Raw genomic sequence first — 16,820 nt, 5'->3', positions numbered from 1 at the left:
CTGAGTGCCACCTCTGGCACCCATAGGTTTACCACCACTGTCTTAGACTATGTTTTATCCACTAACTAGTTTTAATAACATTTTAACCTTCAATTAAAACTTTCACAAAATGTGTGAACCAAAGAAAGCTTTTGTTCATAGAAACTTCTGCTTTTGTGATAATAAGCTTGGCCTTATTAATTAATTAATTGATTAAATAATTATACAATCAATCAATTCAAGACCCTTATCAATAGAGAACTGCCTGATTTGGAACCCACCTTACACTTATATGCAAAAGCTGCTATACTTGCAAGATTCCAAAATGTATTAGAAAATACATCTAATAATGTCCTTACAGGTAACAGTGAAGGTGTAACCTACAACTTTCAGTGTTCCTACAAAAATCAATACTGAATGTGGGGAAAATATCTAGCTGTCTTAAAGCCACACAATAACCAAGCCATCTTAAATGTTCAGTACTTTTAATCTTGTCTTTATACTTTATCTTACTATTTTTTTAATACATTCTGGGTTCAAACAATTGATCACATTCACATTACAGACCTCTGATACCACCTATATCTCATGATCTGTGTGCAGCTCTCTCCCATACACTTATTCAATATTTTTTTTATAATTACTAAACATAATAAAATGATAAGGATTTTACCTTAGTTATACCCAAAACACCTATATTTGGACTTGAAGAAGTAGAACCATTTCCAGTTCCAAGCAATCCAGCAATAACACAGCAAAGTCCTTCAATACATATTCCTCTGGGGGTAAAAAAGGAAGATGTGATTTAGACTACAATGTCAATAGGGTCTATATATAAAAGTCTATATACTGTAAATAATACTGTAAAATAATTACATATTCATCTAGATCAGCTGTTTTGAGCAATGTTGAACTGTAAGAGTGGTGCTGGTACCTTACAGTACCAGTTTTCATACCATTTGCATAAATATTACCTTACAGCACAGTCTTCATACCATTTGCATCAATATGACTTTACAGTCCTAGTCTTTGTACTATTTGCATCAGTGTAACCTTACAGGACCAATCTTAGTACTATTTGTGGCAGTGTTACCTAATATTTGTACTATTTGCATTTCCCAAAAAAAAATAATAAAATATGATTTTTTAAAAACTATGTCAAAGTGTTTGAAGGCATTCTGGGCATTTAGACCCACTTAGTCATTCTCATTATGGTAAAGAAACAATTGAGTTAGAATTAGAAGTTCCATCAATGAGGAATTGAAAAATTTTTGGAATTTGAAGTTTAAGGAAAGCAGAATTGAAAATTTCAAGCTGACATTCCAGGAATGCGGAACTTACTCAGACACTGGCAAAACCAAGTTGCATAAAATCCATTCTTTGTACATTTTGATCTATTAGGGAGGTCCACATGGGTTATAGAGAGTCGGATCTGCTTTATGGTGATGATCAGCACTGCCGGCGGTGGCATGTGCTCTGACAGCACACCAGCTTCAGGGTGGTAGCTGCAAGAAGAGATGGGCCAATCGATTCTAACAAAGTGGAATTCGGTCGGAATTTCAGGGAAACGGGAAGTTAACGGTGTTTGATGGGAACATTGTTCTTTTTTTTTTCCTTTACTACCAAAAAGCACAATGTGTTACATGGGGCAGAGAACTCTGGGAAGGAGAAAGGAACACCCTCGATCACATGTGCAGACCTGTAAGCCAGTCAGTGACTGACAGGCTTATGTGATGTCACACAGCCCTATAAAAACAGGCAGCCATTTGCAATCTCAGCATTTCACACTGCTTGTGCTGTCTGCTTCTGTACTGTATTCTGCTCTAGTGATTTTTGCTCCTAGGGTGTCCATTTTGGGGGATCTGTATACCCCACATAGCATGTTTTTTTTTTGTTGCTGAAGTGAATAGGAAGAATTCAGTGTAAAATCCACTTATTTTCTGTAGTGATTTCTCTACAATCCCAGGGTGTCCGTTTTTGGAGTACCTGTATACCACAAATTTCAATATATTTTTGTTGCTGAAGTTGATAGCAAGAAATACCTGTCAAATCCACATAGTTTCTGGAGTGATTTTTGCTCCAATTACAGGGTGTCCTATACAGGCGGTCCCCTACTTAAGAACACTCGACTTACATACGACCCCTAGTTACAAACGGATCTCTGGATATTGGTAATTTATTGTACTTTAGTCCTAGGCTACAATAAATAGCTATTCCAGTTATCAAATGTGTCTGTAATGAAGCTTTAGTGTTAATCCTGGTTCTTATGACAACCCAACATTTTTAAAATCCAATTGTCACAGAGACCAAAAAAGTTCTGTCTGGGATTACAATGATAAAATATACAGTTCCGACTTACATACAAATTTAACTTAAGAACAAACCTACAGACCCTATCTTGTATGTAACCCGGGGACTGCCTGTATCTGTATACCCCGAATTGCAGCTCCTTTTTGTTGCTTAATTTAATAGCAAGAAATCGGTGAAAAATCCATATAGTTGCTGGAGTGATTCTTGCTCCAAGTCGAGGGTGTCCATTTTGGGGGAGCTGTGTACCCCAAATTTCAGTTCTTTTTTGGCAAAGACATATTTTCAAGGAAATTATAAGGAATGATGCATGTGGCATCTCGAATCTTCAAATTCAAATTAAAAATTTCAAGCTTCAAATTCATTTCAAGCATAAAATTCATTTCAAACTTTAAACTCTGTCATTGTCCCACTCTGTGTCCTACCAGGTTGCCGCCACCTGAAGAATTAGTCATCGTGCCACTCTCTGACCTTATGCTCTTGCTGCCAACTCCACGGTTTGCTATTGTGCAACTCTGTGGCCTACCATGTTTCTTTACAGAACTAGAGGACAAAATGGTACTTGGCAGGGTTAATTTCTTGAAACAGAATATTTGCCTGAGGCAAAGAATTTTTTCCCCATATCCAAGTACTGCCTAAAATATAACTTTTATTGGTATGTAGTAAAATATAGAGAAAATTTCAAAGCAAATACATTTCTTTTAAAAGCCCAATGTCTGTGTGGGGTATGTCATTATTTCCACTTTTAATTGTTTAGATAACAGTGATCTGTTCACAGCAATCAATTTTAGCAGTGGCTCTGTATAAATGCAGCTGCTGTGCTAATTAGTTGTTTGCAACACTGTATCAAAGGATGTAACATTGCTGACAATCGATGTCACTATTTAGAAAGTATCCATTCATAGACACTAGGTGTCAGTGTTGACTCTTATAATCTCATCCTTCATATACAGCTGTAAACAATACTACTATCGCTATTTTCAAGCCGACTAGGCAGTTAACTCTGTCTGCAGCTCAGAGTTGCCCTATCCACTGGCTATTAGTACTCCACTATTCCACACATTCATTGTAATTAAAACTCATACCTATCAGCCCACCAACATGTTTTGCCAGTTCCCTGGCTTCCTCAGGGGTAATGGAAGCCCATTGATAAAGAAATTTATTTGCTTTAAAATTTTCTCTACAATTTACTACATACCAATAAAAGTTATATTTTATGCAGTACTTGGATATGGGGAAAAAATTCTCTACCACCTCCACAATTATTGTCATTGTGCCACTCTGTGGCCTCCCATTTTTCCACCACCTCAAAATTTGTCATTGTGCCACTCTGTGGCCTACTCATGTTGCAGCCAACTGACCGCTGTCTCCCTGGAACACCCTGTGATTTCCATAATGCTGTTTTCACCCTCCCCCACTCTATAACGTTGCCACTTTGTTTGGTTTTCCCCTTCATTTCATCAATGAATGAAAAGCCTCAGGATTGATAGCCAAAAGCAGAAGTGGATACAGAACACAGAGGACATGCAAATATCCGATTTACTGGTCATTTCTGTTTTGGATCCACTCCTGTTTGTTTTTGGCTTTAACAATACTGATGATGGATTATTGACCGCTTGAAAGTGGACACTGACGGATGAAATTAAGGGCAAAATGATCAGTGATGTCAATGCAAAATTACTGCAGACAACCTCTCTCCTCTTTTTGGGGGGTTTCTACATGTATTCGCATTAAACAGAACAGGTTCTGTGTAATCTATGGAATCATCTGATGTCAGTGTAAAAAAAGTGCACTGTTTGATGTTATAGTGGGATCTTGGCCCTCAGCTCAGTTCTTTTGAGCTGGCACAGAAGTTACCTTGTCAGACCGCTTCACTTATTTGGTGAAGTTGGCCTCTGTTAGTGCCCATGGAATTGAAGAGTGAAGTGATTCTAAGATCGGCGTCTGTCATGGGCGTGTCATACTATAACACAGCATTGTTTGAAGACCAAACCACGCACCCTATGCATATTTGAGACTTGCCCAATGTTCTAAAACACACTACAGGCTCTCTGCACCTAGGAAATATGTGTTTTTTAATGGATTCATCATGATTCCATTCAGGTTGAATCTTATTATTTAGAAAAATTTGGTGAATCGGGTCAAACCGAAATTCAACAGATTCGTCCATCTCTAGCTGCAATGCATAAAAGGCAAGCTCTGGCCACGTGTCAATTTTACCACCCAGAAGTTAAACCAGGAGGACCCATCCTTAGGTCCCAGTAGACATGTGGACAGATAATCCTCCACTATGTGAGTCACATTCCGCCTTCTGGTACCACATGCCCCATCATATGGTAGTGATTATTGAAAAGAAAAGAACATGGCATATTTGGCAATGTTCAGTATGCAGACAACTTGGATGTCAGTGAAAAGGCACTGGAGCATAAAGTGGCTCATGTGGGTCGAACTGCCCAGAGGAAAGGACAAGCTGTTGTAAGTGGGAGGTATCTCCTCATCTTCCTCTGCATCTCCTCAGCCATGCTCCAGTGATGCCTGTGAGCTGCTTTGTGTGTCATACTCCTCTTCATACTCCTGCAAAACTGTTCCCTTCCTGCATAGTGCAGTAACAGATCACCAGTCCTCCACACCGCTCTCATAATGGAGACAGGAACCCAACCCTGGGGTTCCCCCTTCATCTGCAGAAGCAAACCCCTCCTAACCTCCTTCCTCAGATAATCTTGCAATTAACAACCAAGAGAATCTTTGACTCATATGCAGGTTATAGTATTAATTATATAGGAGATTAAGCCTTCCTGCAATGTAAGCCTCTACAGATCTTCTGTTTTTGCAGGAGACTCGTTTCTCTGAATCCTCTTTTCACATTGTTTACCCAACCTATTATCTAGCTAATATGGTTCTCTAGAAGAGTTCTATTTATGCATGCACACCAGCATGCATAAGGGGTAGACTCAAGAGGTAGAAATATACTGATAACTGGGACCATTGATGATTCCCTGATCCCATTTATGAGCTATAACGCATCTAATACTAATCAAGTTTCCTTTTTTTTTAGATTACGTGGAAGACAATTCATCATTTGATAGAGTAACTGGTGAAAGTGTGAGTTGACATACATTTGGCTTTGGATGCATCTGTGGACAGGTCAGGTATGATACACACAGCTGGTCTATGCCCACCAGTTTATTGCCAGCCCATGCCCCCCAGTATACAGCCAGCCTGCCCATGCCCCCAGTATACAGCCATCCCCTGCCCTCTAGTTGCAGCCCAGCCCCCTAATATATAGTCAGCAGCCCATGCCCCCTAGTACATAGCCAGCAGCCCTTACCCTAAGAATATAGCCAGCCCCCTGTCCGAAGTATGCCCAGCCTAAAAAAACAAACAAACAAACTGTGTACTCACCCTTATGGGGCCCCCCTTCCCCCCAGATCCTCTTCTTGCGATGCTCTAGCTTTGTGTCCCCGTTGCACACACCAAGACATCAGCCACTTGCTGAGATCATAGTGTGTGCACCTCCATCGGCTGCGGCTGACATCAGGGTGTCGCTACACACCACGATGCCATGATTAAAGAGCTTTCCAAAATACATAGGCCATGAACTGTGGCTGTGCTTCTCTCTGGTTTCTGTCTTCTATGGATTTCAAAGCAATGAAATAAAGAAAGTATTGGGGCAGATTTATCGAGCTGTCTGAAAGTCAGAATATTTCTAGTTGCCCATGGCAACCAATCACAGCTCAGCTTTCATTTTACCATTGCTCATGAATATTTTAAAGGAAAGCTGTGATTGATTGCCATGGGCAACTAGGAATATTCTGACTTTCAGACAGCTTGATAAATCTGCCCCATTATGTTTAATGAAAAACCCTGGACTGTTTTGCAAGCTGGACTTCACCTGTTTTTCTATTTGTGTACTTGGAACAAAGTTTGTCCATGCTCCAACACTCCAGACCTGGCCCTCAGGTGAGCCGACTCTCCCCTTTGCTTGTATATGTTAATATAGATGGTTATAGACCTTTTAGGAATCATCATTCATTTTGAATTTTACTTTACTTGTTACTATGGTTAGTAGAGGGGCAACCAACACTTCAGGATTGTTACATTTTCAGCAGCTAAGGGCCTTTGCAGGTTAGGGGACCTCTTAATGTCACTTATGGACTTTGCTATCCTTCAAACAGATGCAGAAGATGGTTATCTCACAAGACTATTAATGTTTTATGTATGGTTTAAAACTTTATTAGATTTTGTATTGCACTCGTGACATTATACTGTATGATGTCATTGAGTATGCCTTGATACACGATCTTTAAATTTTTTATGTTCATATAAATGAGTTAAAAAAAATGTGTTCAGTCCATAACTATTTTATTATAAAGAGATGGACCAAATGTCACGGCAGGGATTTTTTCTTGGAGAGATACAATACTGCTAATTAGCAGACAAAGATACCCATATCCGGACAATAGATGTATTGTTAGCACATAATAAAACTTAGCGTTTATTTAGTCTCAAAATTAAAAAAGTATATTGTTTGGTAGCAATTGGCTACCACGTGCTCAAAGGGAAAGTGTGTTAAAAACACAGTAGGGTAGGTTCATTGAGTCACAAAGATTACGTTCAAGAGTTATCGATTGAACTCTTATGAACGACAAATGGGCCACGAACAATGACCTGGATAGCAGTGTAGTAGTACTCAGAGGAAAGATGTTCCTGTTATATGTGGCTATATATTTACATGTGGGATCCTACTGGGATGTGGTGGTGGAGGTGTCTCTGTTTATCTGTTGCTAGGCACTACTGTGCTGCGTGTATTTACCACCAGAGTGTCTTAGAGGAACATTGGTAAGTTGCCAAGTATGACCATATTAGTTATTAGTCCTCTGGGGATAGATACTCATTGGTCATGTATTATGACCCAAGCTCTGCACCAGGGAGCGGCATTGATGGTTAAGTATCTAAATAGAAAGCTACACTCTCCCTAATAGGTAACTATTCTTGGTCCCTGCTGTATAAACTAGCTCAGAACCTAACCTAACTGCAAGTTAAAAGGACGCACTTTAGCCCCCCGACATGTTTCACCAGCAAGCTGGCTTCATCAGGGGTAGGGCTATTAGTGTTTGCGGCGTGTCCACGCCGTACATTTAAAGATATGACCCCTCCCACTAGTCTCTCTTTAAGCCAATAGACGTAGTATTGATGATTCTGCTTACCGCTATTAGACATGTAATTGGTCCGGGTGAGGGCGTAGCACGCTAGGAGGTGGTGTCATGGGCGCTGTGACATCACGGTCATGTGACCGTCACTGTCAGGTGACAGTGTCAGCTGATCGTGTCAGCTGATGTGTCAAGGGAATGTTGCGGTATGCGCATGCGCGCGGACTTAGCGTGATAGTCGAGAGGGTATGAGCTATGTTGTTATATACCACGCATGCTCTTAGACTTAGAGCAAATAACGAGAGGAATGTTACTTCATGCGATATGCGCATGCGCGCGGACTTAGCGTGATAGTCAAGAGGATATGAGCTATGTTGTTATACACCACGCATGCTCTTAGACTTAGAGCAAAAAACGAGAGGAATGTTACTTCATGCGGCTACGAGAAGAGCAAATCGTTACATGGATAAGTGGTAAGTATATATATATTTTTTCATCAAGAAGGCTTACCAAAGTGTCAGGAATGAGCCAACTTGGGCGGAGAGGACAAAACTGTCGCTGTGGTGAAATTTAAGCGGTGACTATTGATATATATAAATATATTTTGGGCACAGGTGAGATGGGGAGGGGGTTGTAGTTTCCCATAAATAGAGCACAACCGTAGGGAGCTATGAAAAAAGTCGGGTATAGTAATGTGTGAGTAAATAAAATGATTTGTATACTCGAGTGAATATTTATAAGAAAGCGGCAAAGGTGAATCCCTCATTAAGGCCCATTGGACGTACACCTATTCCGGGCAGACCTATAGTCTCCGGCTGTGATTGCCTGACCCAACCATGTAGCATCTACATAGACAAACTACTACAACCCTTTGTGAGTGCTCTCCCTTCGTATTTGCAGGATACGAAAGATATCATTAAAAAAGTACAAGACCTAACTTTTGCGCCTGGGACCCTCATCGCTAGTCTCGATGTAGAATCCCTATATAGCAACATTGAACATCATCTAGGTCTTAAAGCCGTTGAATATTTCCTCAATACGAAAGGGATACAGTTTAGAGAGCATAACCTTTTTTTGTTAAAACTTTTAAACTTCGTGCTAACACGCAATTACTTTCTGTTCAAGGGTTCCTTCTACCACCAGGTTAGAGGGACGGCAATGGGGGCGACTTGTGCGCCCTCATATGCTAACCTCTTTCTTGGATGGTGGGAGGATACCCTAGTTTTCTCTGAGGACAGCACCAGATACACCCAGCATATCGTATACTGGGCACGATACATCGACGATGTGCTGCTCCTCTGGGGAGGGGGCAAAAACCTTTTTGAAGAATTTGTCATGACCCTTAATAATAACAATATTGGCATGAAATTCACATCTGAAATTAGTGACACACAGATAAATTTTCTAGATCTAACCATCTATCTAGATCCGCAGGGTTATCTCAGGACGGACATCTACCGGAAACCCACCTCGACAAATCTATTACAATGGCATAGCTGGCATCCACAACCTCTGAAATCAGGAATACCCATTGGTCAATATCTAAGGGCACGGAGAAACTGCTCTGATGAAACCTCATTCAAACGAGAGTGTGACAATCTCTATCAGAGATTCAGAAGCAGGGGTTACCCCAAAAAATGCCTCTACAAGGCGTATGCCAGAGCCAAACACACAGAGAGAAATACTCTGTTTCATAACCACCAACAACCAACAAGACACCAAACCATTAGATGCATTGGCACCTACGATGCCTATGCGGAAACCATTAAGAAGATCATGGGGAGATACTGGCCCATACTCACAGCGGACCCAGTTTTGAAATCAAAACTAAATGACAGACCCATAATTACATACCGTCGCGGTCCTAACCTCCAAAATTTTCTAGTGCATAGCCACTTCAGCGAGACTTCTACATCCATGTCAAGACCTACCAATAGAATTACAGGATCCTACCCTTGTGGAACCTGTGTGTTCTGTCCATTTATGCCCAAAACCAAAACTTTTGTCAATCCGGCTAATGGTGAAACCATTACAATCAGAAGACTCATGAATTGCAAAAGCATGGCAGTTGTCTATGTGGCACAATGTACATGCCCACGTCTATACGTGGGCAAAACTGTACAACAATTACGGAGGCGCATCTCCAGCCACTTGAGTTCCATAACAACAAACAAAGACACTCCCATTTCTAGACATGTGCGGTTACATCATGATGGCAAAATAGACACTCTTAAATTTTGGGCTATTGACCAGGTCATAATGGGCCCCCGAAAGGGCAACATTGACCGGAGACTTCTACAGATGGAAGCCAGATGGATTCATAGACTCAAGTCTCTTAGCCCAATGGGCCTTAATGAGGGATTCACCTTTGCCGCTTTCTTATAAATATTCACTCGAGTATACAAATCATTTTATTTACTCACACATTACTATACCCGACTTTTTTCATAGCTCCCTACGGTTGTGCTCTATTTATGGGAAACTACAACCCCCTCCCCATCTCACCTGTGCCCAAAATATATTTATATATATCAATAGTCACCGCTTAAATTTCACCACAGCGACAGTTTTGTCCTCTCCGCCCAAGTTGGCTCATTCCTGACACTTTGGTAAGCCTTCTTGATGAAAAAATATATATATACTTACCACTTATCCATGTAACGATTTGCTCTTCTCGTAGCCGCATGAAGTAACATTCCTCTCGTTTTTTGCTCTAAGTCTAAGAGCATGCGTGGTGTATAACAACATAGCTCATATCCTCTTGACTATCACGCTAAGTCCGCGCGCATGCGCATATCGCATGAAGTAACATTCCTCTCGTTATTTGCTCTAAGTCTAAGAGCATGCGTGGTATATAACAACATAGCTCATACCCTCTCGACTATCACGCTAAGTCCGCGCGCATGCGCATACCGCAACATTCCCTTGACACATCAGCTGACACGATCAGCTGACACTGTCACCTGACAGTGACGGTCACATGACCGTGATGTCACAGCGCCCATGACACCACCTCCTAGCGTGCTACGCCCTCACCCGGACCAATTACATGTCTAATAGCGGTAAGCAGAATCATCAATACTACGTCTATTGGCTTAAAGAGAGACTAGTGGGAGGGGTCATATCTTTAAATGTACGGCGTGGACACGCCGCAAACACTAATAGCCCTACCCCTGATGAAGCCAGCTTGCTGGTGAAACATGTCGGGGGGCTAAAGTGCGTCCTTTTAACTTGCAGTTAGGTTAGGTTCTGAGCTAGTTTATACAGCAGGGACCAAGAATAGTTACCTATTAGGGAGAGTGTAGCTTTCTATTTAGATACTTAACCATCAATGCCGCTCCCTGGTGCAGAGCTTGGGTCATAATACATGACCAATGAGTATCTATCCCCAGAGGACTAATAACTAATATGGTCATACTTGGCAACTTACCAATGTTCCTCTAAGACACTCTGGTGGTAAATACACGCAGCACAGTAGTGCCTAGCAACAGATAAACAGAGACACCTCCACCACCACATCCCAGTAGGATCCCACATGTAAATATATAGCCACATATAACAGGAACATCTTTCCTCTGAGTACTACTACACTGCTATCCAGGTCATTGTTCGTGGCCCATTTGTCGTTCATAAGAGTTCAATCGATAACTCTTGAACGTAATCTTTGTGACTCAATGAACCTACCCTACTGTGTTTTTAACACACTTTCCCTTTGAGCACGTGGTAGCCAATTGCTACCAAACAATATACTTTTTTAATTTTGAGACTAAATAAACGCTAAGTTTTATTATGTGCTAACAATACATCTATTGTCCGGATATGGGTATCTTTGACTGCTAATTAGCAGTATTGTATCTCTCCAGTCCATAACTATAACACCAAAAATGCAATCATTAATGTTAATGGATATGAGAGTTGTCAGCAGTGGGCATATACATACCTATTAATTGCATGAATGGGTGGAGGGGGTGCTCCTGATAGCCTTGCACATGCATAATAATCACCCATGGATTCAATAATGCCAGCTAATGTAGCACTGAACATTCCTAAAACGCCGGCAACTGTAATTGTAGGTAATCCCCACTGACCTATTTTAGTAAAGAATATATATATATGCATATATTATTGATGAATATTATTACTATTAACTATACTATAAAAATATTACTATACCATGATATTATTATAACATTAACAAACTATAGTTACTTTTTAATTTAGTATTGTACTGTTTACATAGTTATAGACTGTAGTCACTTTAAGGTATAAATAGAAATTTGTATTGTGAATGTTTAAAGGGGTTATGCAGGATCTGAACATTTTTGATATGTGGCTTCCGGAGGTATAAAAATACAAAGAAAGAGCAAATATTTTCTCCAGTACTCCCATTCCTTGCCACCTGTTAATACCATCCTCAGTTTATATACAGAGGCCAGCAATGATGTCACATCAACGGTGCATAAGCCTGCTACAGTACAAAACAACTGTTGCTGTACCAAGTTCTTGTCTGTCAATGCCACATCATCATCAGCCAGTATATAAACAGGACAGTGCTCTGGCTTAATGGGAGCCATGGAGGTAAGTATGTAATCTTTATTATGTCTATACTTCCCAACTTCAGCCACATATTCTATTGCATAATATTCTGATCACATTCCTAAATGTACTATATTACTAGTTGATTTTTTAGTTTTAGTTTATTGCTGAGAGAAGCCATTAACTGATTTAAAAAATGACTAACAGCAATCGTATTTACCACTTTACGCTAGGCAAAAGATGTTTTTCAGTTGGTAGATGCAAATATTTTCTATTAGCCACATCAATGTTTTAATATTAATAATAATTCTGTTGTCACTGTAAACACTATTGTCAGGCAATAGATTGTCTGAAGAATGTATATAATTTGAATTCAGGTTTCCTGCATTTCAATGCGGTTGCTTTTGCAGCAGATGCAAAGAACTTGATCAGTTACATACATATCTGCAACAAATTCTGTTCTTACATTCTAGCTGCCACACAACCAGACTTCTGCCCTGTACTAAAAAATGCTTTTAGTATGGGAAAAAAGTTAAACAGGAAGGCAGAAATACACACCATTATAATTTTCTACAATGCTGTAAGTCCCAATCCTGCACAGCGTTCAGTTATGGCAGATATACAGTCTGTAAATTACTTTTAACACATCTTAAAGCGGTCCTAAGAATGGGTGGGGATGCACCCAATCGACAAGCTGAGACCAGGTTGCTAATTTATTTATAATTGCAAAATTCATAGTTCTTAAAAAAAGATAATGATTAGTGTAACTATTATTATACATACATGGGTATGGAAAACGGAACCAAGGAGAACTTGACATTATCTCTCCTCTTGCATCAGTTCTTGCATTATATCCATAGGCTTTACTATCTGAAGGGAACACATTAGTCAGGGTCAAAATATAGCACAACAACCATGCTATCATTATTGCCATGATAATCTGAAATAAAAGAAATGAGATACAATAGAGTTAAGGATTCAAAATTATGGAGCGAATAATATTTTATACTCAAATGAACTGGAATGACACAAATATTTTGATGAGTTGCTCTATTTAGTTGTCTCTCATTATGTAACCAACAAAAAGATCACATGGCAAATACAAATGAAAAGGAAAAGTGTAATATAAACAGAAAGGGAATATACAATGTAAAGTAAATGCTGTTACACACAACAGTATAAAGCCTCCTCTGCATGTAATAGTAGCCCATCCTGTATTGCACACAGAAAAAAAATAATCCCCTAAATCTCTGCTTAACAATGCTTTTATCAACGCATATACTGTCACTAAAGTCTGTTTTTCAAGTAAGCACCTTAACACAATTCTGTACACATTAATGTAAAAAAGAATATAATTACCACTTATACTTTTTGCCAAAATCACAGACTAAGGCTGCATTCACACACATTCACACACATGTATACGGCCGACGTATGTACGGCAGATATACGTCCCCCATACATTTCTATGGGCTCACGGCCCTGTACCGCTCCGTGATACGGCGCCGTGCGCTGTATCTTCCTATGGAGAGGAGCAGGGGTGAGCAGCGCTTATCCCCTGCTCCTCTCCGCAGCACCAATGTATGCCCGCCGTACTATGGTACGGCGGGCATACATCGTGTGAATGTAGCCTAAGGTCTCATTTAGACAGCTGTTTGCTCTTCCGGACCAGATCCCGGGTGAGCACACAGGCGGGAGGAGAACGAGAAGGGGTGAGCCCTGTTCACCCCTACTCTATCCATAAGAAGAAGAGCGGCTACCTGATTCAGTCATGATGCAATCACTGCTAGTAATGTAACAAAATCACTGTCCCCATATAACAGGGGAGTGTGAATAAGTCCTTATGTTCAGGAATAAGGCCTGTCACATCACACAGTACCATACTGCATATTAGAAAAAAGCAAACAAGAAAAATTGTATGAGGGAATGTCAGGAACCGGAGATAGTGGACCCACTGGACCACTGCAGACAATGGCGTAAGCCGACACCTATGAGCGGAGTCTAAGTGGTGCCTGGTTTTCACCAGAGCCCGATGCAAAGAGAGTTGGACTTGCTGCGGCAGGTCGCTCCACAGGCACAACTTTGTCCGCAGTGGCAGCCAAGGTGTAGTACAAGGTCGTGAGGCAGGAGTGTGTTCAGGGACAGGCAGGAGTTTGAGACAGGCAACACAAAATCAGAGTTGGGGACGTAGTGGTAGGTTGGGACAGGCAGCACAGGAGCAAAGTCCGCAACGGAATAAAGGTCACAATGGGAAATCAGTCTAAGTGAACAAGGCAAGGAATACAGCTTTCTCTCAGGACCTCAGGAGCCAGCGCTGGATCGAGGCAAGGCGAGTGAGACAGCTGGGGTCCTGGGGAACAGAGATGCGCAAGGGTGGGCTGTATATAGTTATAAGGGGCTGTATATAGTTAGAATAGGAGGGATGCATATAGTTATAGGGGTCTGTATATATTTATAATAGTGGTCTGTATATAGTTATTATAGAGGGCTGTAAATAGTTATCGGGGCTGTATATAGTTGCTATAGGTGGGCTGTATATAGCTACTATAGGTGGGTTGTATATAGTTATAGGGGCTGTATATAGTTATAGCGGCTGTATATAGTTACTATAAGTGGGATGTATATAGTTATAGGGGTCTGTATATAGATATAATAGTGGGCTGTATATTGTTTTTATAGAGGGGCTGTATATAGTTATAGTTGTATAGTTATAGGAGGTTGCATAAAGTTATAGGGGGCTGTAAATAGTTATAGGGGCCTGTGTAAAGTTATAATAAGGGGGCTGTATAAAGTTATTATTGGGAGGCTGTATATAGTTATTATAGGGAGGCTGTATATAGTTATTATAGGTGGCTGTATATAGTTATTATAGGGAGGCTGTATATATTTATAGGGGACTATATAGTTATTATAAAGGATTGTATATAATTATTTTAGGGAGGCTATACAGTGCCTACAAGTAGTATTCAACCCCCTGCAGATTTAGCAGGTTTAATAGGAAGCAAATAAGTTAGAGCCTTCAAACTTCAAACAAGAGCAGGATTTATTAACAGATGCATAAATCTTACAAACCAAAAAGTTATGTTGCTCAGTTAAATTTTAATACATTTTAAACATAAAAGTGTGGGTCAATTATTATTCAACCCCTCAAACCACCAGAATTCTGTTTGGTTCCCCTAAAGTATTAAAAAGTAGTTCAGGTACAAAGAACAATGAGATTCACATGTTTGGATTAATTATCTGTTTTTCCAGCCTTTTCTGACTATTGAAGACCCTCCCCAAACTTGTGAACAGCACTCATACATGGTCACCATGGGAAAGACAAAGGAGCATTCCAAGGCCATTAGAGACAAGATCGTGGAGGGTCACAAGGCTGGCAAGGGGTAAAAAACCCTTTCCAAGGAGTTGGGCCTACCTGTCTCCACTGTTGGGAGCATCATCCGGAAGTGGAAGGCTTATGGAACTACTGTTAGCCTTCCACGACCTGGACAGCCTTTGAAAGTTTCCTCCCGTGCCGAGGCCAGGCTTGTCCGAAGAGTCAAGGCTAACCCAAGGACAACAAGGAAGGAGCTCTGGGAAGATCTCAGGGCAGTGGGGACATTGGTTTCAGTCAATACCATAAGTAACGTACTCCACCGCAATGGTCTCCGTTCCAGACGAGCACGTAAGGTACCTTTACTATCAAAGCGTCATGTCAAGGCTCGTTTACAGTTTGCGCATGATCACTTGGAGGTCTCTGAGACAGACTGGTTCAAGGTTCTCTGGTCTGATGAGACCAAGATTGAGATCTTTGGTGCCAATCACACATGTGACGTTTGGAGACTGGATGGCACTGCATACGACCCCAAGAATACCATCCCTACAGTCAAGCATGGTGGTGGCAGCATCATGCTGTGGGGCTGCTTCTCAGCCAAGGGGACTGGCCATCTGGTCCGCATCCATGGGAAGATGGATAGCACAGCCTACTTGGAGATTTTGGCCAAGAACCTCCGCTCCTCCATCAAGGATCTTAAGATGCGTTGTCATTTCATCTTCCAACAAGACAACGACCCAAAGCACACAGCCAAGAAAACCAAGGCCTGGTTCAAGAGGGAAAATTCAAGGTGTTGCAGTGGCCTAGTCAGTCTCCTGACCTTAACCCAATTGAAAACTTGTGGAAGGAGCTCAAGATTAAAGTCCACATGAGACACCCAAAGAACCTAGATAACTTGGAGAAGATCTGCATGGAGGAGTGGGCCAAGATAACTCCAGAGACCTGTGCCGGCCTGATCAGGTCTTATAAAAGACGATTATTAGCTGTAATTGCAAAAAAGGGTTATTCCACAAAATATTAAACCTAGGGGTGGAATAATAATTGACCCACACTTTTATGTTTAAAATTTATTAAAATATAACTAAGCAACATAACTTTTTGGTTTGTAAGATTTATGCATCTGTTAATAAATCCTGCTCTTGTTTGAAGTTTGAAGGCTCTAACTTATTTTCTTCTTATCAAACCTGCTAAATCTGCAGGGGGTTGAATACTACTTGTAGGCACTGTATATAGTTATTATAGGCGCTGTATATAGTGAGTTCTAATAGGGAGACTGTATATAGTCATAGGTGACTGTATATAGTTATAGGGAGGCTGTATATAGTTTTTAAGAGGCTGTATATAGTTAAAGGGGCACTGTATATAGTTATTATAGGAAGGCTGTATATAGTAATTGCTGGCGGGGCTGTATGTAGTTATTGCTGGTGGAGCTGTATATAGTTATTGCTGGGGGGGGCTTTATATAGTTATTGCTGGGGGGCTGTCTATAGTGATTACTGGGGGCTGTATACAGTGATTACTGGGGGGCTGTATTT

The 16,820-nt window shown here is 40.7% G+C and overlaps 1 protein-coding gene across 2 annotated transcripts in view; it reads right to left on the bottom strand.

Moving 5' to 3' along the window:
• Positions 1–16,820, bottom strand: part of SLC23A1 (solute carrier family 23 member 1) — a 159,940-nt gene that overhangs the window by 42,837 nt on the left and 100,283 nt on the right. For both annotated transcript variants that reach the window (XM_072150625.1, XM_072150624.1), the window contains 3 exons: positions 12,756–12,912; positions 11,377–11,524; positions 653–758 (listed from right to left, as the gene is read on the bottom strand). In XM_072150625.1, the coding sequence (XP_072006726.1) occupies positions 653–758; positions 11,377–11,524; positions 12,756–12,912 (411 nt within the window). The remainder of the gene's footprint in view (positions 1–652; positions 759–11,376; positions 11,525–12,755; positions 12,913–16,820) is intronic.

Source organism: Engystomops pustulosus, chromosome 4 (assembly GCF_040894005.1).
Source record: "Engystomops pustulosus chromosome 4, aEngPut4.maternal, whole genome shotgun sequence".
Taxonomy (NCBI): Eukaryota; Metazoa; Chordata; class Amphibia; order Anura; family Leptodactylidae; genus Engystomops; species Engystomops pustulosus.
The sequence above is the reverse complement of the archived record's forward strand: the minus strand, read 5'-3'. Positions and strand labels throughout refer to the sequence as shown.